We start from the raw sequence: 22,908 nt of genomic DNA, 5'->3' as shown, positions 1-22,908 counted from the left end.
ACATAAAGCTCTATCTTTAACACCATTGTCTGTACAGCACAATTAGCGTTTATAGTATAATACACCTGTTCTGTTAGTTATCTTTCTGTTTCTCTTTTTCTCTCTCTCTATTGAAAGCTGCTTAAAATCCCCAACAAGATCTTAGGCCTCTTTGTAGTCAAGGAGCCCCATGAGTATTATAAGTGTTTGTGGATGATAACATGGCATGTCACATGCCCAAGCGTGTTCATCCCTTCCTTAGTACTGCATCTGCTGTTCTCTCTGGCAAGACCACTTGGAGCTGCTGCGGAGGAACTGTTGTCATCTGAAACTATTTCCAGAGCAGCTTAGGGGAGGGCAGGCAGAGGAAGGGGAAGGATCAGTGAGCAGAACTGAGTTAGAGTGTGAGGGGGTTCTGGGTAGCAATGTTTGAAGGTGATGAGAAAAGCAAAGATAGTGAAGTGACGTTACACTTTTGCTCCTTCAATTTTCTAGAAGGAGACAAGGGGAGGGTCAGTCTTTCTCTTTGCTTAGTAATTGCAGGTGTCCCACTAATTAGAAAATAACTTTGGCCACCTCATGCGAAGAGTTGACTCATTGGAAAAGACCCTGATGCTGGGAGGGATTGGGGGCAGGAGGAGAAGGGGACAATGGAGGATGAGATGGCTGGATGGCATCGCCGACTCGATGGACGTGAGTCTGGGTGAACTCCGGGAGTTGGTGACGGACAGGGAGACCTGGCGTGCTGCGATTCATGGGGTCGCAGAGAGTCGGACGCGACTGAGCGACTGAACTGATTCCTCTACCACACTTGGGTTTTTGTCAGCCTCAGAGAAATCTCTTAAGTGTCTGTGCTCAATGTCATGTTCGTCTTGCTTTGTAACACTTTTTGTGTTTGCAGAAAGTCTTCCTGGTGCACCCAAAAGGAACAGTGAGATGATTGGCTGCTCTGGGTTATGCTTTCTTCCCTTTTGCATGTGACTTTTCTGGGACACATGCCCAGATTTAAAGTCAATACGTTCAAGTTCAAATGCCTACAGGTAAAAGGACAGAGAAGCAGCGCACTCTCTGCCCACTTGGCACACTTGTATTGCCTCTGTAGTGTGCACCGAGAGGGTTACAAAAACAACAAACCCATGATCCTTGTTCACCAAGAATTGGCAGTCACCTTGAGGAGGCGCCAGACAAAATTCTCTTTGTAAGGTTTGTGATTGTTGTTTTGACACTCAATATTCTGGGAGGTCAGGGAAATGAAGAGCTGAGAAATGGAAAAGACAGTCATTCGAACTGAATCCACTGGGTTGCCTAAAAGACAGCAGGAACAGAAGAGAATGAATGAGCATTAGTGAATGAGCATTCAGAGAGTTACTGGAAACATGTCACCCACAAAAAGAATGTCTTTCATAAATGGCTTGTCTAGAACAGGGATTCCTGAACTTGAGGGGCCTACGGGTGCTCTGGAATCGCATAGGTAACATGTATTTATTTATTAATGAATCTGTTCTCTCCAAATTTATTTCTTCTGTATCTGCAGAAGTTCAACACAGGAGGCATTAGCCACATGAGGCAACTTTTTTTTAACTTGTGATTGTCCTGGAGAGAGAGTCAGAAGTCTTCCTCTGATTCTCAGAAGGGTTTGCAACCCCAAAAGGGTAATGATTATTATAATCTGACAAATAGCTTTGCTACCAGTCTTCAGAAGTACACATCTCTGAATTTGTATCTTCAGATGAGGAGGTAACTGGGTGGAAGATTAGAGAGAGAAACCCAAGGATTCCTTTGTAAACAACCTTCTACCCAGCACCAGGTGTCATGGGACATACATGAGTGCTTGTATGTCCCACATACAAGCATGTTCCCACATACACAGTGGTCTAATCTGGTTGCCAGGCGTGGCACAGCTAAAATGCACTTACTAACTAGTGGGGGTGATGCTCAGCTCTGCCTTCGGAGACCTTATAGTCAAGTGCAGCTGTTTAGAGTGTGTGCCTATCCACAATACAGATTTAGAGCCAAGTAGGAATGTTGGGAATGGGGTGAGAAATCACGTGCTTTTTGGAAGGTCAGGCCATTTTTTCAGAAATGACTGGCCTGTTGGAAACAAGATATGAAAGAGGGAGGGAGCCCTGGGCAGGTTCGGGAGTGGTGACTGATTCAGAACTAGCTCCCCTCTGCTGCTTTGGACATATAGCCTGAAAAGACTGTCCTAGAACTGCCGTCGAGTAGCACACGCAGTGGGACATGCAAACCATCTGTTTCAGATGAGTGCCTTAGCTCCCCAGAGCTCAGCCAGCCAAGTAGGCCAAGCTTGTACCCCCGCCCCGCACCGCCCACCACCACCCTGCTCTAACTGTGGATGCTCCACTGTCCGTGCTTCCGGTATCAGCCTTCTGTGTAGGGTTGGGTTGGGGGAAAGGCATTCAGTTCAGTCAGTTCAGTCGCTCAGTTGTGTCCGACTCTTTGCGACCCCATGAATCACAGCACGCCAGGCCTCCCTGTTCATCACCAATTCCCGGAGTTCACCCAGACTCACGTCCATCGAGTCAGTGATGCCATCCAGCCATCTCATCCTCTGTTGTCCCCTTGTCCTCCTGCCCCCAATCCCTCCCAGCATCAGGGTCTTTTCCAGTGAGTCAACTCTTCGCATAAGGTGGCCAAAGTACTGGAGTTAGCACACCTTAAAGCAAGCCCTGGAGCACAAGATTTTCTGCTTTGTCAGTTGTCCTCCTCATCTTGTCTACCTTTTCCCCTAGTTATTCATCCAGTATTGCCTAATCAGGTCCTTAGTCAGCAGTAGATGTTCCGGGCCATTTGAATTTCTTCTCAGTAATGATTAGCGCTTACAATGATGTTTGACCAGTTCTGGAGACCTCTTGGGAATTAGAGGTACCCACTTCATGTATCTTCATGTATTTTGTGGGGGCTGTCTCATGTAACAGGAAGTTGCTCAGTTTTACGGTGGCAAACTGCTGTTTGTTTTTTAAAATTTTCTTTTTGGTAAACTGGTATTTTTGTAGCATTTTGCTTTACCCCCCTGCAGTAACCATAACAACATAATGCCTTGGTGTATTTCCTCCAAAATGTTCTAAAAATGTGGGCTTGTTAAGAGAAGCTTGACCCCCCTCCCCCTTCCCTAGAGTAACAGACCTGAGAAAAGAGTGCTGTGAAACCCCTTCCCTAAAGCCAGCTGGGGGAGTAAAGGGTCTCCCAGGTGGACAGCAGGGAGGGCCGGCGCTTTACGTCTGCATCAGGTGGAGCAGTGCTGGCAAGCATTTGTTACCTAGACTGTTAAAATTTTGCCTAGCCATTTCTTCCCCCACCCTTCTTTTTCTCCCTCCCTCACCTCCCAGCCCAAAACCTCTCTTTTTTTTTTTTAAAGTACAGCTGTGTCTGCTGCCTCACCCTACACTGCTAGCCTCCTTTTCCTTTTTAAAAATAATTTAACAAATTTATTCACTTTGGCTGTGCTGAGTCTTCATTGCTGCTCGGGCTTTTTGCCAGTTGTGGTGAGCAGGGCCTTACTCTCTAGTTGCGGTGCCTCGGCTTCTCACTGCAGTGGCTTCTCTGGTTGCTGAGCACAGGCTCTCAGGCACTTGGGCTTCAGTAGTTTCTGCACACGGGCTCTAGAGCACAGGCTCAATAGTTGTGATGTACTGGCTAAGTTGCTCCCAGGCATGTGGGGTTCTCCCGGATCAGGGATCAAATCTGTGTCTCCAACACTGGCAGGAAGATTCTTGACCACTGAGCCACAAGGGAAGCCCTCCATTTCTTTCTTTCTTTCTTTCTTTTTTTTAAGTAAGGCAGTGTTCTGTTCTTAACCAGGCTTCCAGAGTCCTTAAAATCTAAAAGGTATGTCCTTAATAGCTATATCTGTGGAATGTGAGGGAGGCAGTTTAAAACCATGCAGTGCAACCTTTCTCTTTCAGACCCCCTACAAGGCCCATGTAACCTCCCCCCGCCCCCCGCCCACCCGCAACTGCTCATCAGTAGAAATTTTTGTAGTAAATATGGTGCTCAAAGATACTTACTCACTAGCCAGCCAATTTTCTTATGTCTGGGATTCACTTTTAAATCTTCTCTTTGTCATCTGCTCTTTGAGAATACCTCACATTCTGGAAATCATCCAGTCACTCAGCAAACCCTGATTAGGTAGGTACCCTGTGTTGAAGTAAGACACAAAGATAAATGAGCTGTGATCTGGAAAAACATAGGTACAAAGAAATGCTGCAGCAGGATACACGTGCTGTAATAGATGATGAAAAACTTGCTTAGGTGGCTCTTAATGTAATATCAGGTCTCCAAGATCATCCAGCTCATTGTTATCTGACCTTATTTTTAGAAGCAGCACAACTCCATTTTCGGAGGAGTATGCGAGCTGCTATGTCTGAAATGGGTGGGGGAAGCCCATGGTCTTTCCTGCTCTACCTTCTGTTAAATGCCATCCTCCCTGCAGCTCTCTGAGACGTGCCTCTTATTTTATAAATGAGGCTGTTGGAGTTCCAGAGCAGCAGTGTTTGTAATACAGCTCACTGGCGCAGACCTCGTATTAGAGCTTTTTAGCCTACATGTCAGTCCGACACCAGACTGATAAACAATGATTCAATTTTCTCCCAGTTCTGTGTTCTATTCCTTCAAGAAGTCAGTGAACACATTTCTGTCAGGGGCTTCTCCTCTTCCTGGCTTTGTTAACTGAGCCTGCTTGAAAGGTTTTTCCTCCTTGTGGGCTAAATACAAATCAGTCCTCTTCCCAGGAAAACCCTTTTCCCTGTCATCTGTGGGCAATGAGTGCCAAGTTGCCCCACTTACAGCCTCTTCTGTTTTCTGGTGGAAATTCAGTTTCCCCAGAAATCGCTGTAAAGGATATTTGATGAAGGTGTGATGGATGGCATGAAGCTTACTGTGAAAACAAACCTCTTCTTGTCTCTCTCTAAACTGATGAAGGGATGAGAGGTTAGAGCAGGGTTTCTCAACTTTGGTGCTGTTGACATTTTAGGCTGGATAATTGGTGGTGGTGGTGGTCTGGTGTGTGTGTTGTGTGTGTGTGCACACGTGTGCTTTTGCTTTCTTTGCGTTGTGGGATTTGAACAGCATTCCTGGCCTCTATACACTAGATGCCAGTAGCTCAGCCCACCCTCCAGTTTTCGCAAGCAGACATCGCTCTGGGTGTGACCGATGTCCCCTTGAGAACCACTGGGTGGGGATTGATTGTCAAGAGAACTAACTGCAAACGAGAGTTACCATATTTATATAAAGTCAAGTTTTCATTTACCTAAACCTTGATTTATAGTGATGAGCTGCTCTGAAGAAACAAAACAAGAACATGTCCCATCCTGGATTCTGACCCGTCTAGAGCATGGGGGGGCCTTCACCTAACTCAGGTTCAGAGGCCCCTGAATAGAATTTAAACTCTGGAAATCATCTTTCTTTGCGTTCTTTGCAAAACTTATTTTGCTAGATATGCCCAGGTTTTTCTGTTCCTTTTTTGGTATTAGAAATGTTACCAGAATGAAAACAGTGTCTTCGTAGTGAGCATTCATCTCAGCCTGTGACCCTGAAATAGATTTCATGCTACCTACAGGACCTTTCATAGAGAAAGCGGTTTTTCCATTTCTTGACTAAAAATATTCAGAAACATTAGTTAACTTTTGGTGACACTTGCTTTAGTTTACTATTCAGCATCATATGGCAAGCTAAAAATAATAAATAAACGAAAACAGCAGTTTTATAAGTAAACTAAATAATAGACTGAAACAGCAGTTTTATGGTTATCTCATTCAGTTTTCACACCTGCCATGCAGAGCTGTTATCACTACCCTTACAGATGGAGAAACTGAGATTCTGAGAGTAACTGGTCCGAGGCCCCCAGTGGGTGTGCAGCGGAACCAGGGCCTGCCCTGCAGTACCTGACTTGAGCCTGTGCCTTGACCACATGCCTGCACTGCCTCTCGGCCTGTGTGGCAGTGGACTCTTGGCCAGTCACAGTTGAGGTCAGGTTTGTTGGGCTCCTATACACGCTAGCAAAGTAATGCTCAAAATTCTCCAAGCCAGGCTTCAATAGTACGTGAACTTCCAGATGTTCAAGCTCGTTTTAGGAAAGGCAGAGGAACCAAAGATCAAATTTCCAACATCCTGTGGCTCATAGAAAAAGCAAGAGAGTTCCAGAAAAACATTTGCTTTATTGACTATGCCAAAGACTGTGTGGATCACAAAAAACTGGAAAATTCTTAAAAAGATGGGAATACCAGACCACCTAACCTGCCTCCTGAGAAATCTGTATGCAGGTCAAGAAGCAACAGTTAGAACTGGACATGTAACAACAGACTGGTTCCAAATCGGGAAAGGAGTACATCAAAGCTGTATATGGTCACCTTGCTTATTTAACTTATATGCAGAGTACATCATGAGAAATGCTGGACTGGATGAAGCACAAGCTGGAATCAAGATTGCCAGGAGAAGTATCAGTAACATCAGATATCCAGATGACACCACCCTTATGGCAGAAAGTGAAGAAGAACTAAAGAGCCTCTTGATGAAAGTGAAAGTGGAGAGTGAAAAGTTGGCTTAAAGCTCAGCATTCAGAAAACTAAGATCATGGCATCTGGTCCTATCACTTCATGGCAAATAGATGGGGGAACAATGGAAACAATGACAGACTTTATTTTTGGGGCTCCAAAATCACTGTCAGTGGTGACTGTAGCCATGAAATTAAAAGACACTTGCTCCTTGGAAGAAAAGTTAGGACCAACCCAGACAGCGTATTAAAAAGCAGAGATGTTACTTTGCCAACAAAGGCCCTTCTAGTCAATGCTATGGTTTTTCCAATGGTCATGTATGGATGTGAGAGTTGGACTATAAAGAAAGCTGAGCACCGAAGAATTGATGCTTTTGAGCTGTGGTGTTGGAGAAGACTCTTGAGAGTGCCTTGGACTGCAAGGAGATCCAACCAGTCCATCCTAAAGGAAATCAGTCCTGCGCGTTCATTGGAAGGACTGATGTTGAAGCTAAAACGCCAATATTTTGGCCACCTGATGCAAAGAGCTGACTCATTGGAAAAGACCCTGATGTTGGGAAAGATTGAAGGTGGGAGGAGAAGGGGATGACAGAGGATGAGATGGCTGGATGGCATCACTGACTCAATGGACATGAGTTTGAGTAAGCTCTGGGAGTTTGTGATGGACAGGGAAGCCTGGTGTGCCACAGTCCATGGGGTCACAGAGAGTCAGAGATGACTGAGCAAGTGAACTGAACTATAGGCCAGCTCTAAAGACCACCATGCAATTCACTCATTGCCTCAGTCCCTCTGGTGTCTGGTCAGCACGTTAGCATTGTGCTGTGCAGGTGGGACTTGTGTGTGTGTGGCTGCCGTTAGCCTTGTTGAGCCCATGTTCCAGAAACTTTGAGATGGAGGGATTTGGTCTCCATGTCCTTGGATGTATACTGAAATACAGATACTTATGTTTGTATCTAGATGGTGGTCACATTTACACAGATGCTGAGTTACTGCCAGCAACTACTGCACAGGGAGACTGTGATCTGGGCATCTTGTACTGGTGAGGAAACTAGAGCAGACAGAGTAGTGTTCAGTTCAGTTCAGTTTCTCAGTGATGTCCAGCTCTTTCCGACTCCCATGAACAGCACTCCAGGCCTCCCTGTCCATCACCAACTCCTGGAGTCCACCCAAACCCATGTCCATTGAGTCGGTGATGCCATCCAACCATCTCATCCTCTGTCAGCCCCTTTTCCTCCTGCCTTCAATCTTTCCCAACATCAGGGTCTTTTCCAATGAGTCAGCTCTTTGCATCAGGTGGCCAAAATATTGGCATTTTAGCTTCAACATCAGTCCTTCCAATGAACACACAGGACTGATTTCCTTTAGGATGGACTGGTTGGATCTCCTTGCAGTCCAAGGCACTCTAAAGAGTCTTCTCCAACACCACAGTTCAAAAGCATCAATTCTTTGGCGCTCAGCTTTCTTCACAGTCCAACTCTCGCATCCATACATGACCACTGGAAAAACTATAGCCTTGACTAGACAGACCTTTGTTGACAAAGTAATGTCTCTGCTTTTTAATATGCTGTCTAGGTTGGTTATAACTTTCCTTCCAAGGAGTAAGCGTCTTTTAATTTCATGGGTGCAGTCACCATTGACAGTGATTTTGGAGCCCCCAAAAATAAAATCAGCCACTGTGTCTACTGTTTCCCCATCTATTTGCCATGAAGTGATGGGACCAGATGCCATGATCTTAGTTTTCTGAATGCTGAGCTTTAAGCCAACTTTTTCACTCTCCGCTTTCACTTTCATCAAGAGGCTGTTTAGTTCTTCACTTTCTGCCATAAGGGTGGTATCATCTGTGTATCTGAGGTTATTGATGTGGTATGTGCTGACCTGTTATCTCTGACCTTGGATCCTAGAAGATTTTAGCGAACAGCTGGGGTGTCTAGAAAGAGAGTTTAAGGGTGTTTTGTTAAGTAATAACTCTGCCACCTTGATTTTTCTGCCTTTCAGGTGTGGTTTTGAGGATTGTTGCAGGTGGATTGTTGTTGTTCAGTCACTGAGTCTTGTCTGACTCTCTGACCCCGTAAACAGGAGCACACCAGGCTTCCCTGTCCTTCACTGTCCCCCTGAGTTTTACTAACAATGAAGACTCTGAATGTTTTGTCTTTTAAGAAAAATTTTATTGAGTTAAAGATTATCCTCGTAAGTCAGCTGTCACTCTGAGAGGCTTTTTAGATTGGAAGAGAGGGCTGGTGTTACACCTGACTGCTGATACTCTCACATCACCTGCAGTATATTTTCTCTACCTTTCCACTCCTGGCTCCTCCTCAGGGACATTTTCATCCATGTACGAATCAGGCCCGGTACACCGAGGGAGGAAGACAGTTGCACACCCCTATTCCTTGAGCTGTTGCCTTGTTATTAGTACAGGGAACCAGAGAGCAGAGTGGCAGCGGGCTGCCTGCTCTGGGGCCCTGACTGCTGTCCCTGGGAGGCCGGGCCTGCGGGGAGCCAGGGGAAGCCGAGCCTCTTGCTCTTGGAGAGGCGGTAGCTGTTGCTGCTGGTCCGCTGCCACTGTAGACGCAAGTCTGTGAGGACAGGGCAGCCTCTTGGGAGTTACCATTCCTGGTCAGGGCTTGTTTCTCTGCACCCACTTCACCCACCCCTCCCCTCTACTGCCAGAGTCTAGGCAGTTGTGAAAATGCCTGAGAATAATACCTAACTCTGAGGCCTGTGGAAGCATGTTAGGGTCCCAAACAGGTCCAAGGTGAGCCAGAGGAGCCGCCTCATTAGATTGACCAGTGCCTTGGCCTGTGGAGTTGCTGATTTTAGAAGACCTATATGTTGATATATTTTCTGTCCATCACACTCCTGTTACCAAGGCAGAGTATATTTTCAGTAGACAGGAAGATTGGACTGAATAGATCTCAACATGTGGAGAACACGCTTTCAGGTTCTTAAAACCAGCTCTTCTGATTCTCTGTAGTTTCTATGGTAATAGGTACTATAGAAATCTGCAGGCCTTACCTATTGTGACCTCCCGTGGGGTCAGGATGCCCAAAGCCTCGGCTTCAGCGTCTGCCAGGACCTGGCAGATCTGGCTGCTTCCCTCCAAGCACTGAGGTTGGGGGGTGGGGGGGTGGGCGCCATCCTCCCCCTTGGGACCAGCCGTCTCCAGCCTTGGCCTGCTCTGCTAGTCAACAAAAGCAGGGCCCACCAGAGGACAGCCTTCTCGGGTTGCCCTGTAATCTGAGTGAGCCAAGGTGAGTGTGTTAGGGGTGGGCGGTATAGTCTTCAGATGGGAACCTGAGCATATACTTCTCAGCAACCATAGGATTGAGCTCACTTTTCTACTAAAAAACAAGTGTCACTCAGTGGTTTAGCCAGCCCCTCCACTGTGAGCAGAAGTGCCATGTAACATAACCTCAGTTCCCATGTGGCTAGTAGTCCTGTCAGTAGACACCATACTGGTGTCACCTTTGTGTGCCACTGAGGACTGGCTGTGGACACTGAACCACCTTGCATTCAGAAGGACTCAAGTTTGGTTCCAGCTTGACTGTTCACTCTGAGTGACATTGGCTGTATTACTCAATTCTCTTGATCTTAGTTCCTTCATAGTCATGGGACCCTGCTCAGAAGTGACTTAACATGGCGTGTCCACATCTGTTAGACTTTAGTCCAGTGGTCTTCCTCTGCACCGCCCCTTCTGGGTGAACCTGAGGGCCTTTGGTCCCTGCTGGGAGGCTCTATTGAGTCTGTTTGTAGAGAGGAAATGGCTTCCCAGGTGGCTCAGTGGCAAAAGAATCTGTCTGCCAAAGCAGTAGACACCTGAAATGACAGTTTGATCCTTGGGTTGGGAAGATCCCCTGGAGGAGGAAATGGCAACCCACTCAAGTATCCTTGCAGGCAGAATCCTATGGACAGAGGAGCCTGGCAGGCTCTAGTCCATGGGGTCCCAAAGGAGTCAGACATGATGCATGTACAGAGGACACATGCATGTAAAGAGGAAATCACCTGGAAGCCCATAGCACTTGTAGGTTTTCCAAGGTGGAAATTTGGCAGCAGCATCCTAAGCCCCCATGGTTTCCCGCCACTCCCAACACTGTTTATGTCATCATTTGTGAGAGAAGCCGAGGTCACAGGTGACAGTTGTTGCACCTGAATGAAAGAAAATGTGGCTGACCACTTAATCCATAGGACACATGCTTTCCAGATTGTTCCAAAGTTGGAAGGATTTTTGCTTGATTGTGCCTAGGGGTGACCCACAGTCTCATCAGAACTTACGCTGTTACAACTGGCCTTGTGGCTATCTGGTGCCTAAGCTTTGTTCTTATAAAATCCCAGCCTGACTGTTCTAGAATTCAGTCATGGCTTCAGCCCCCACCCCTCAGGTGCTTCTCATGGGACTAAAAAGCCTTGTCTTCTCAGCCCCAAGACCCACTGACACTCAGGAAACAGAGCAGGTCTTGTAGTAGGAAGTGGCATCTTTGGTGCCAGCAGCCAGTGGACTTCTGGCCCCTTCTCTGCTCTTTTTAACGTTTCAGGTATCGTCGCAGTGTCTGAATTCTTGCTCAGCTGTATTTGAACGTGCTAGAGATGAGCCCACCGCTCCCCAGCGAACACAACCTGCCTGAGAAGTCTTAGACTTCCTGAGTCCAGTTTTTGAAGTTACTAAGAGGCTAGTGCCCTTAGTTGCTTTCTGGTTGCTTGTTGCCAGATATGCAGGTGTGTGTTGAGTAAACGTGACGCAAGAGCTTTGTGTCCCTAGACTCCTCACTTTTCCACAATTGCTTGTCTGAACTTGCTCTTTGTCAAGAGGTTAATAGTCATCCATTCAATTAACTGTGGGATTGAATTCACCCAGTAACCAAAATGAAAGGGGTGAAGCTTGTGTATAAGAATTCCTGAGGTGTGGCAGCACCAGAGTTCAGAGACCTCATGTCATTCATTCTATAGACTCAGAAGGTGGTGACCTATAGGATATGGTCTCCTCAGGGGTTTGGGAGGCCCCTCTTCTTGGCTGCTTTGTTGGATTAGAGCTGAGTCGGCCCTGTGCACTGCTCCCAACACCCAGCTCAGCCAGCGTCCAGCAGCATCTGCAGTGAGAATTTTCCAGCTGCAGCGGTCACAGATCTCACCTCAGAAAGAACAGGAATTCCCTTTTCCTGACACTGGCAGAGGAAAAGGCCAGAGTCACAAGTCCTCACATGTAACTGACTGCCCAGAATTAGCTGTGGACACATCAGATTTCATATTCATCCTCAGTGTTTCAGAACCACCCACCTGTTCACTTTGTCCAACAACTTCTCAAGAGATCATCAGCACTTTTCAGCCGCGTTAGTTTCATGAAGCCCTTGTACACACGTTAGCTCCTTCAGTCTTCACAGCACACTTGAGAATGTGGAGCAAAGAGAGTTTTGTTACCCAGTTTTATGGATGTGGAAACTCAGCTTTCAGAACGATACGCCTTACCGCAGCCATGGAACTACTAAACACTGAAATTGCAGCCCAAACCTTTCTAACTCTAAAGACCTCATCCTTTGGACAGGGCCCATCTACCTTTCCCTTCCTCAAGGTGAGCTGGGTCTAGAGCAGTAATCAACAGCAGGTGGGAGCCCGGACGTGACCCCTGTAAACTGACAGGTTCACTGAGCTCCCTCCTGCCCCCCAACTTCCAGCCCTCCCTGAGGTCTTCAGCGCAGGGACGTCAGGTGGTCGTTTACTGTAGGAAGCAGGTTGCACCCCTCTTCACATCCATTGCCAGATGAGATGCAAAACTGGCCCTCGGTGTGAGGTTTACCCCTCTCAATACTGGATTTTAAACAGTGCTCAGGAGAGCAAGTCTATTTCCACGTTGCATCCGCGAATAGGGCTTCTTCCACGTGTTGAGTTTCCTGGTGTCGTAGCAAGGTCTGAAAAAAGCTCACCAGAAGTGTCTCGTCTCCCAGGGTAGACCAGTTAATAAACAGCTCACTCTCAGTTTTTTCTGTAACGTTGACACCTGTTGTAAAGTGGTTTCATCTTCGTCATCTATTTGATCTTCATAGTAGTCTTGTACTGAGTGCTGGGTAGGTGTTCCTCCCATTTCACAGGTAAAACGTGGAGAGAGCCCGAGGTTAGGAGGCTGAGAGCTGCACCGTCCCACCCCCGGCTTCCTCCCTCCTGCTGCCTCCACAGGAGCCTTGGCTCCTGTGTTTGTTTGTCCTGGCGTTGTTTGTCCCCCAGATCATGTTAGGCTTATAAGTAGCATGTTAGAATTTACTCTTCTTTCATAGACACTCAGAAAGGAATATGTGTGATGGGTAAACAGCCTGTTTCTTCATAGCTGCTGAGGCCTGCCTGATAAGAGTATGTGGCACCATTAAGAACTGACTTAGCCTGCTTTATGGGATTGTTCAACAAGAACAGAGGGGTGAAAAGCCTTCAGGGGATATAGGGAAGGAACAGCTCCTATAGCCCAGGAAAGGGAGCGTCTTGGACCCGTGTTCTGTGTTTATCATCTGAAGACATTTTCAGGGCACATGCTCGTATTTACGTGCTGAAGACATTTGTGTTGTACATGGTTTTTGTGAGCAGTGAGGCATCATTTTTACCCGTGACCCTCCTGAATGTCACAGTGTAAGTAGGTGGGGTGAGATCATAAACAGAGGTGGATGTGATGAAAGCTATTAGTTCAGCCAGAAGAGTGGAAAACACACACACGCACACACACCCCCCACATCCACGGGCTGTGGGAAGAAAGCTGCACCAGTGACTAGAGGCAGGACTGAGACAGAAGGAGCCAAGGGCCTCCTTACCTGCAGTGCTGGCTACGAAAAGCAGCCAGAGCCCCAGGAAGGGCCTGCCCTCACAGGCCTGCAGGCGAGGAGCAGCAGCCTTCCTGGGCAGGGGGGTGTGGATGTGGACTGGGCCTGGTGGAGAGGTCAGGGTCCAGTGCCCAGCCCTGATACGGGGAGAGCAGCCGGGGGCAGGGACTCTGGGGCAGACCCTGGGAGCGGAGCAGTGAACTCTCGGGGAGCCGCAGGAGAAACACAGCACTGGCCGCTTAACGAGGGTGCCAGCCCCCTTGGGCCCTGTGAGTGAGAATGGCCTTGGCCAGCTCAGAGGCACAGGAATTACAAACAAGTCTGTAGTTAGAAAAAAACGGACCACCAGAGAGAGGGGTGGAGGTGGGGAGAAGGGAAGGAGGAGGGGATGGAGTCAGAGCTGAAGAAAAGTAAAACTAGATTTCACACCATCTAACTCAGAGGTGTAGTATCCAATTAAAATTTTTATTGTTTTGTTTGGTATTTTAGAATTGAATCCATAACTTATTGTCACTGTCTCACCACCCTCTTCGTTTACCTAGCCTGGTCGGTAGGCATTTCATTTATGCAACGGCATCCATTACAGCTCAAGCTGGAGGCTCCCCAGGACGCTGGGCTGTACGTGATTTGGAACGTGGTGTTGGATTCTGAGCAGCTCAGCCTGAGGGAGTCTTGCTCTGTCTTGTAGGATATGCTTCCAGCTTAACAGGGAAAACAGGATGATGGCCCTTGTGGCTGTGATGCCAGTTCTAGACTGGAGTGGACCCTGAGCCTCACACAGCCCTCTCGAGGCAGCCAGGGCCTCCGGTGTCCAGTGGAGGCCTTTGTGCAGGGAGCGAGCAGCCCCTCACCTTCCCTCTGGCCGCCATCTCTGCGCACAGGAGACCAGCTCCCCCTCAGGTCATGGGCCTCCATCTGCGCGCTGTGGCAGTTGGTGTCTGGCCACCTCGATTCCAGTAGGCGGGAGAGCTGTACTGTTTCCAGCCACCGGTCACTGCCTTTCCGCCTCACTTCCCCCTCCCTCTCGCTTGCTGGCCAACTCTGCAGCCTGCCCCTTTCCCTGGTTGTGGTTTCCCAGGGCAAAGGAAAAGAATGGGCATGAAGAAAAGAATTGTGACAGCTGAAGTCCCCATTGTGCCTTTGGGGGAGGGAGTGGGGATCACGTTTCTGTCTGGCAGCCAGGCTGACTGACCTGAGGTTTGCTGACGTGAGTTTGTAGAGCAGGCCTTAACGTCTTTGAACTTGTCTGTTCTTTAAGAAGCCCTAGAGCCTTGAGCCTGTCATTCCCCAGGGCAGAGGCTTTGAAATGAGTGTTCTGGATCTGCTGGGCCAGGTGCACCAGAGAGAACACTGGTAATCAGGACAGTGTTGCCGTTTCTCTCAGAGCAGGTGTGGGAGTGAAAACCAGTCATGATCAGTGAATAGCTAGGATACAGGGGTTACGGGGTTGTGGAAGCAGATTTTATACACAGAGGGTCACGGTGTTGTCGGGAAGTAGAAGAAGAGGGCCTGACCTCTATAGATAGACATTTCTGGAATTAGTAGGAGCACAGTGAAGGGCCCTGGGGACTTCTGGGGACTCGCTGGTGTAGCACAGAGACTTAGACGGCTCCCCCAGTCCTGTTCTCTCTGTCCCCCTCCTCCTTCTCCCCTGCCTGTCCCTCCTGCTTTCAAAAGAATGGAGCCACTTTGCATAGAAGGAGCCAATTGGCTAAAATGTCCAACAAACAACAGGTATTTATAGTTTTCCAGAGTCCCTTCCTGCCATCGCTGGTGTACTTAGTTATCTATCGTCCTAGTCAGTGTTTGGGGTCTTTTTTTTGTTAGGATTTTTTTTGTTTTGATGTGGACCATTTTTAGTCTTTATTGAATTTGTTAACAGTTGCTTCTGTTTTATGTTTTGGTTTTTGCCTGGGAAGTATGTGGGATCTTAGCTTCCCGATTAGGGATTGAGCCCACACCTCTTGCATTGGAAGGCGAAGTCTCAGCCACTTATTTTAAACAAAGAAGTTGATGCAGACGTTTTCATGCCTGGGTACTGCCCGTCAACTTGACGCCGTGGTGCCAGGATTCCATTGTTTGCTGCTGTTTAAATAGCCCTGCCCTGTATTGTTAGGCTGGGTGACTTTTTTCAAATGTTATAGTATAGCTATTTATCATTTTGGTACAGATTACTTACTGTTAATACCTCTTGAGGTATATTTCCCACAGTGGACTATTTTGGGATCTTTTTGTTTTTGTCGGATGCAGGGTGGGGCAGCTTCTTATGGATTACAAGAGATTGCAGTCTAGAAAGGCTCCATGTTCTTGATTTAGCCTTTGATTTTCTAGGATTATAGTGGTTCCTGCAGAGAGAAAGGATTGGAATGTAGAAGTCAGCCTGACCAAGTTTGACCATGTAGCTTTTCAAAGAATGAAGTGAATTCTGTTTCTGACATACAAGGTGGCTCCTAAGTCCCCCCGCCCCGCCCCTCCCACCCCGGCCACTCCCTCGAGGAATAGTGGCCAGGCCTCCAGGCAGCCCTCTTTCTGGAACTCAGCCCGTGTAGGGTGAAGATGCTAAATGAGCCTTCCTGAGAATGTTCTCCTTCCTGCCAGAGGGCACTTTCAGCCTGCGTTGTGTGCGTGCTTGCTAAGTTGCTTCAGTCGTGTCAGACTCTTTGCCACACTATGGACTGTAGCCCTCCAGGCTCCTCTGTCCATGGGGTTGTCCAGGCAAGAATACTGGAGTGGGTTGCCTTCCCCTTCTCTGGGGATCTTCCCGACCCAGGGATCGAACCCACCTCTCCTGTGGCTCCTGCATTGGAGGTGGATTCTTTACCACTGAGCCACCAGGGAAGTGCTCAGCCTGCGTTAGGGACTCAGTATAATTGCTGCTGGAATGGGATAAACTGGTATCTACCCTTCTTTCAAAGCAAAATTTTTCAACCCTGTTCTGAGTTTAGAACCTGTTGAGGTGGTAGACCGCAGATTGTGCCTTGCTGTCCACTGGCGCCTGCTGTTGGTGGAACGCTTTACAGCATTTCCCGTGTGCCTTCTTTCCTTTGATTTGTTTTCAGCAAGTGTTTATGGAGAGCCTATTTCCGAGGCCCTGGAGCTATAGCAGTGAAGCAGACAGCTGCGGCCCTGTCCCGGGGCTAGAGCCTGGCCTTCTGGGAATGGGGATGCGGAATTCGGGGCTGTTGGGCAGGACCAGTGGAAGAGGGTGGAGGGTGTGCCAGAGGGGGAGCTGGCACAAGTAAAGCGCTGCTGCAGAAAAACAGTCTGCACCACACTCTTCACCAGCATTTTTATAGAGGAGAGTATATCTGATGTGTCAGGAGGAGGTCCCATTTGCTACATTCTGCTATTTCTATTCCCTCTTTTTTCCAGCTTTAGTGAAGTATCATTGACAATAAAATTGTAATATATTTAAAAATGTATAAAAGTGATGACTTGGTGTATGTATACATTGACTTAACATATCCATCACCTCACATATTTACCCTTTTAAAGAAATGAGAACGATTCAAGATCTGTTCTCTTAGCAGATTTCAGTTATGCAGTTCAGTATTATCAACTATAGTCCATATAGTCAAAGCTAGGGTTTTTGCAGTGGTCATATACAGATGTGAGAGTTGGACCATAAAGAAGACTGAGCACCAAAGAATTGATGCTTTTGAACTGGGTTGCTAGAGAAGACTCTTGAGAGTCCCTTGGACAGCAAGGAGATTAAACCAGTCAATCCTAAAGGAAATCAACCCTGAATATTCATTGGAAGGACTGATGCTTGAAGCTCCAGCACTTTGGCCACTTGATGCGAAGAGCTAACTCATTTGAAAAGACCCTGATGCTGGGAAATATTGAAGGCAAAGGACGGGGGCAGAAGAGGGTGAGATGGTTAGATAGCATCACTGACTCAATGAACATGAATCTGAGCAAATTCTGGGAGATAGTGAAGGACAGAGGAGCCTGGAGTCCTGCATTCCATGGGGTTGCAAAGAGTAGGGCATGACTTGGTGACTGAACAACAATTATCAACTATAGTCACCATGCTTTTCATTAGATTCTCAGACCTTATTCACAATATAACTGAAAATTTGTACCATTTTACCAGCCGTTCCCATTTCTTCCACTCCCAGGCAATCCCCATTCCATTGTTTTCTCTGAATTGAACCTTTTTTTAAAAAGATTGCACACAGAAAGAGTATCATGCCTTGTCTGGCTTATTTTACTCTCTGCTATTTTCTAAGCGTTCCTGGAACAAGTGCACCATCATATCTAATATTTACTGAGTGCTTACCACGTGGCAGGCACTGTGCTTCTGTGTTCTTAATCCTTCCTGTCATTAATTCCATTGTATAAATGCTAAATCTAAAGTTGAGAGAAGTTTCAGAAAGACTGCTGAGCAAAACCAGGCCTTGTAATATCTCCAAAGATAACAAAGGAGATGTTATCTAGGGAAAACTCAGAAAGGAAATGTAGCAACATACTAATGGTGGTTATCTGTGGGCTGAGATAGAAGTGGTTTTTTATCCTTTCAGGGATCATTTATTATACTTCTTTGTGCCCCTAGACACCTATTTCTGGGCAGAGCTCAGTAACGCTCGGTAAGAAGACACTGCTTGAGGTAGAAAGTTCAGGTCTCTCCTTCCTTTGGCTTGATTTGGCCCCAGTGATAGTAGCTCTGGTCCTGTGTTACTGCTGGTGTTGGGGCAGCTGTGCTGCTGTTCCCAGATGGGCTTCCCCCATCGCACCGTCAGGTGGAGCGTGAACTTGGCGCCTTCCAGGACCAGATCTCCCGGGCTGACGAACGCAGAGGCAGTGGGCATCGACTGGCCTACATGTGTCACTTCTTCTAGCTCGGCAGAGTCTGGAGTGGGCTGGAGGCAGTCTGCTCGCGTGGTGACTCGGTGCAGCTCGTCAGGGGCCTTTGGAGCCGCCCCGAGGGGATGCTCTCTGCACAAGGGCGCCCGCCTCTAACAGGCAGGCTGGCTGGTTCCAATGTGCTCGCTGCCACACTGAGAGCTGCCGCACTGCTGCTTTTTTTATTTAAGTCATATTCCTTTGTTATTTTATGTTTTACGTAACTTTTAATTTTGATATAATCTCAAAAATACAGAAAAGTTGTAAGAATGGTACGTAGAATCCTTGTGTATGTTTCATCCAGGTTCACCGTAAGCACTGATTCTAGTGCTTCACTTGTATGTCCCCCCCGCTGCAGTGTATGTGCCTGTACACACACACACACACACACACACGCACACACTCTGTCTCTGAACCATTTGACAATAAGTTGCAGGTAATATGCCCCATTACTTGTGACCATGCGAGTGTGTGTTTCCTAAAACAAGGACATTCTTGTAAATAACCACAGTGCAGTTATAAAAATCAGTAAGTTCAGCATCAATACAGTGCTGTTACCACTGTCCATATTCACATTTTGTCCAGTGCAGATACGGTCCCATGACAGCAGAGCTTTATTTTTATGAAAACTTCCCCGAGGCCTGTGGCGCCTTCTGGTGGTGTTGCTCAGGGCGAGCAGAACCGGCGGGCACCTGGGGGAGTGACTGCCGCAGGTGCCACATCCCCTGCTCCCCTGTCTCCGCAGGACCAGAGGCGTGAGAGCAGCAGCCATGTCAGCGGAACTGGAGACCTCAGAGGGGTTGGATGAGCCGGAGAAAAAGATCTCTGGGCTCCCAGAGAAGGAAAACCACACCAGGTGAGTGGTGGCAGCCGTGGTGCAGTCAGGTCGTGCTGCCGGGCCCCGGGATGCTCCGTGCCCCGCCGCCGCCTCGCCCTCGCCCCTGGCCCACGCAGGGAGGCAGGACAGGCACTGCTCCAAGTGCTGAGTCATGGGATTTGATGATGCTCCTGGCCGTTTCTTCTTCCTGGAATTCTGAGCGTTTTGTCATCTGAGGTGAGCAAGGGTAATCAGAGGCAAAGCTGGCACCTTTCCAGTGTCTCCCACCCCTCAGATGTGGGAGTAGCTCTTAAATCCAGGGCTTTCCTTACTGGGTTGGGGGCAATTCACTTGAAGCCTCCAGTCACCCGGGCCTGTTCTTCATCATTCTCAGCCTCTCCTTATAGCCCTGTCATTGGCAAAGTTCTCTTTTTACATCTTGGAATAATTGCTGAAAATAAACTATTGGCAGCACGTGAGTGATATGAGCCAATCTCCCAAAGAGGCCAGCAGAGCCTGGGCCGTGAGACGCCAGGCTTTTCTCGCTCTGGTCGACAGGTGTGTGGATGCACAGGAGTCCCTGCCCAGCACCTTCTCTGCCTTGTCTGGTGCTGGCATCTGTCGTGTGATTTTGTTCAGCAGTACAGGCCTTGGTCCTGGCTCTTGCCTCCCCAGCCTCGCTCTCAGTCCCATCCTTCTGTGCCGGGTCCCAGCTTCATGTCATCCTCAGGGGCTGTGGGTCCAAGGTGGGAGGAAAGCAGCTGGGCTACCCCAGGAGCTGCACGGTCTGTTCTCTCAGGGGTGTGGATCCTGGGAGACACGTTCCCCAAAGTCGTCTGTTCCTTGAGGTCAGCACACACTGTGGTAGGGTGAGGTATGTGTTTCTTCGGGCGGGCACAGAAGCCAAGCATCACTCATTTGGGTGCTTCAGAGAGACCCGGGCACGGTGGAGTGGGTCAGAGTCATCCAGAGTCCGAGTCCTGGGAGCCCGAGTCCTGGGAGCAGACCCACGTCTGCCTGTGCTTTGCTCCCTGCTGAGAGGCTGGAATCACGTTTCTGAGCAGCCTCTGCCTCGAGCTCGGCGAGTGGTCAGCCTGGAGTTGGAAGGCTAATTCGCACATGCTTTCTCCATAGGATGGCAGACCTTTCCGAGCTCCTGAAGGAAGGGACCAAGGAATCACATGACCGGGCGGAAAACACCCAGTTTGTCAAGGACTTCTTGAAAGGCAACATCAGGAAGGAGCTATTCAAGGTTTGTGCCCTCAGTCGTGAACTGGGTTGGGCTGGGGGCCCTTAGTCCCACAGGGTTGCCTATCCCCCAGCTTTCCTCCACACCTCATGTTTTCTCAGCATCAGGCTGTGGTTTCACGTCTTAAAAGGAATAAGGTAGTGATGTAAAGGAAGTGATCCGTGTTCCAAAGAATTCACCATGTCATTCCTTTAAGAAACAAACGCTTCCTGCACACGTGAAATAACTCACTGTAAAAGTGGGGAGTGGAGGGGGTGCTCAGGAGTGTGGGCAGTGGGCTTGGGAGTTGCTGGCCAGGCCCTGGCCCTCTCCCACGGTCTCCCCATCGCCCTTGGCAGCTGGCCACCACCGCGCTGTACTTCACCTACTCCGCCTTGGAGGAGGAGATCGACCGGAACAAGGACCACCCAGCCTTTGCCCCCTTGTACTTCCCCACGGAGCTACACCGGAAGAAGGCGCTGATCAGGGACATGGAGTATCTCTACGGCGAGCACTGGGAGGAGCAGGCGCAGTGCTCCGAGGCCACCCGGAAGTACGTGGAGCGGATCCACGAGGTGGGGCAGAACGAACCAGAGCTGCTGGTGGCCCACGCCTACACCCGCTACATGGGGGACCTCTCGGGGGGCCAGGTGCTGAAGAAGGTGGCCCAGCGGGCCCTGAAACTCCCCAGTACGGGGGAAGGGACCCAGTTCTACCTGTTTGAGAATGTGGACAACGCACAGCAGTTCAAGCAGTTGTACCGGGCCAGGATGAACGCCCTCGACCTGAACCTAGAGACCAAAGAGAAGATCGTGGAGGAGGCCAACAAGGCCTTTGAGTTCAACATGCAGGTACTGCCAGGGCCAGGCGGGAAGGGCGTCTGCCAGCAGGGCTGCCCCAGAGCCGCTTGAGGGGCATCAGTGCCCTCGGACAGATAGGCTGCCTGAGCGCAAGTCTAGCGACTAGACAGGCCAGCGGGCACAACCCCAGTCAGGCTTCCACCCTGTGTGATCAACAGCCTGTGTGTGGTGCTTTGGGAAGGTGACACCCCAGCATGTTGAAGGGTCGGGAAGGTGGGAGCTATCTCCCTCCCTCTCACCCCAGGCTTCTGGTCTGAAGGAATGTGGAGTTCCCCCTTTTTAGCAAGGGTTGCTGTGAAAAGTCCTGCTTGGTAAGTTCAGAGAGAGAACCAAAGAGAATGATTCCGTTTACAAGTAGCTGTTAGACAGGCCCAAGTCTGGCAGGCCAGTTCTGTGTCCAGAGCCCAGGCCCTGCCCTCCGCTCCAGGGAAGTGCTGGCCTGAGCATAGGCCTGAGGGCCCCTCAGGACCAGCCAGCCCTGCCAGGGCTGCCTCCTCCCACCTTCCTGTTTCTTGCTAGAAATACCCAGCAAGAACGTGCTGGGGATCCCACGGCATGGGGGGCAGTGCTTTCTCCTTTCTCCTGTCTGCCCCCTGGGGGTGTCCGCCGTGGGCTCTCAGCCTGGGCAGCACAGGTGCAGCCACACCTCCCAGAGCTCCCCCTCGGGGGAGGTGTCCGCCCCATACACTCCCATCCCTGCCTGCTCGGCCCATCTGGGGACACAGGCTGGTGATGGTTGTTGATCCTTTGCACCTGCAGGTGTTCAATGAACTGGACCAGGCTGGCTCCTTGCTGGCCAAAGAAACCCTGGAGGATGGGCTCCCTGCGCACGACGGGCTTCCTGGGCACGGCAGACTGCCCACGCAGGACGGGCTTCCTGTGCACGACGGGAAAGGAGACTTGCGGAAGTGCCCCTACTATGCTGCTCAGCTAGACAAAGGTAGGCCTCGTGTGTTCTGCGCGCCCGGGACAGGTGTGTTGGCCCCCACTCACGGCATGTCCCCTCGGTGCTGCTGCACAGGTGCCCTGGAAGGCAGCAGCTGCCCCTTTGGAGCAGCCCTGGCTGTGCTGCGAAGGCCCGGCCTCCAGTTCCTGCTGGCCGCCAGCGTGGCCCTGGCCGCCGGCCTCCTGGCCTGGTACTCCATGTGAAGGACCCACCGTTCCACGCTGCGCTGCCTCCTGTCCACCGGCCCGCCCTGCCTCCACCCACGACCAAACTGCCACCTCAGGTGACTTTCCTAATGCTGGCCTTGAGAAAACAAGCAACCAATAAAAGCCAGAGACTGAAGCCTTTGCTTGTCAGCATCCTGCCTGCGGGCCAAACGCTGAGCTGGGTGCAGGCCCGCCCCCCGAGCCCCCCGGCCCTGGCAGCAGGAGCAGTCCACAGGCTGGCCTAGGCCTCTGGGACCAGCGCTGCTGCCAGGGCCCCCGCACCTCTGACCCCAAGGCTCGCTCGCTCCCCTTTTCCTTGTTGTGTCTGCACCTAGGTGGGTGTCTTTCCTGTGCTGGGAGTAGATCGCCAGCAAGTTCAGGCCCCAGAGCTGTGGGAGGGTGGGGGCCTCCCCAGATGGGCTGCTCTTTTTCTGGACTTCTCCTGGGGTTAGCAGCCAGAAGTTGGGCTTTCGCCTCGCCTCAGAGGTCCTGGAGCTCCGTCCTGGGCAGCCAGTCCTCACGCCTGTCAAGCAGACACCCGAGTTGGGGTCAGTTTGGCCGTGGGCTGTCTCCTCTGACCTGTGAAAATGCTTCTGCACTCAATAAAGTGGATTCTGCTAGTCTCCTCCCTCCTTTCTGGTGTGACGCCATCCCTGTCGGTGCCCGGCAGCCCCTCGCTCTCCCAACACTGCCAGTCCCTACCCAGCACCAGCCTCTCAGGGCAG

At 49.7% G+C, this 22,908-nt stretch overlaps 1 protein-coding gene across 1 annotated transcript in view; it reads left to right on the top strand.

Annotated features, from left to right (window-relative positions):
• HMOX2 (heme oxygenase 2) overlaps window positions 1–22,803 on the top strand; it is a 28,158-nt gene extending 5,355 nt beyond the window's left edge. Inside the window, exons 2-6 of the mRNA XM_070362518.1 lie at window positions 18,872–18,982; window positions 20,078–20,195; window positions 20,531–21,022; window positions 21,791–21,971; window positions 22,053–22,803. Coding sequence (XP_070218619.1) covers window positions 18,897–18,982; window positions 20,078–20,195; window positions 20,531–21,022; window positions 21,791–21,971; window positions 22,053–22,180 — 1,005 coding nt within the window. The 5' untranslated portion in view covers window positions 18,872–18,896 and the 3' untranslated portion in view covers window positions 22,181–22,803. The remainder of the gene's footprint in view (window positions 1–18,871; window positions 18,983–20,077; window positions 20,196–20,530; window positions 21,023–21,790; window positions 21,972–22,052) is intronic.
• Window positions 22,804–22,908: the final 105 nt, after the last annotated feature.

This window comes from Bos mutus, chromosome 25 (genome assembly GCF_027580195.1).
Source record: "Bos mutus isolate GX-2022 chromosome 25, NWIPB_WYAK_1.1, whole genome shotgun sequence".
Taxonomy (NCBI): domain Eukaryota; kingdom Metazoa; phylum Chordata; class Mammalia; order Artiodactyla; family Bovidae; genus Bos; species Bos mutus.
This window is presented reverse-complemented; position numbering and strand designations above follow the sequence as displayed.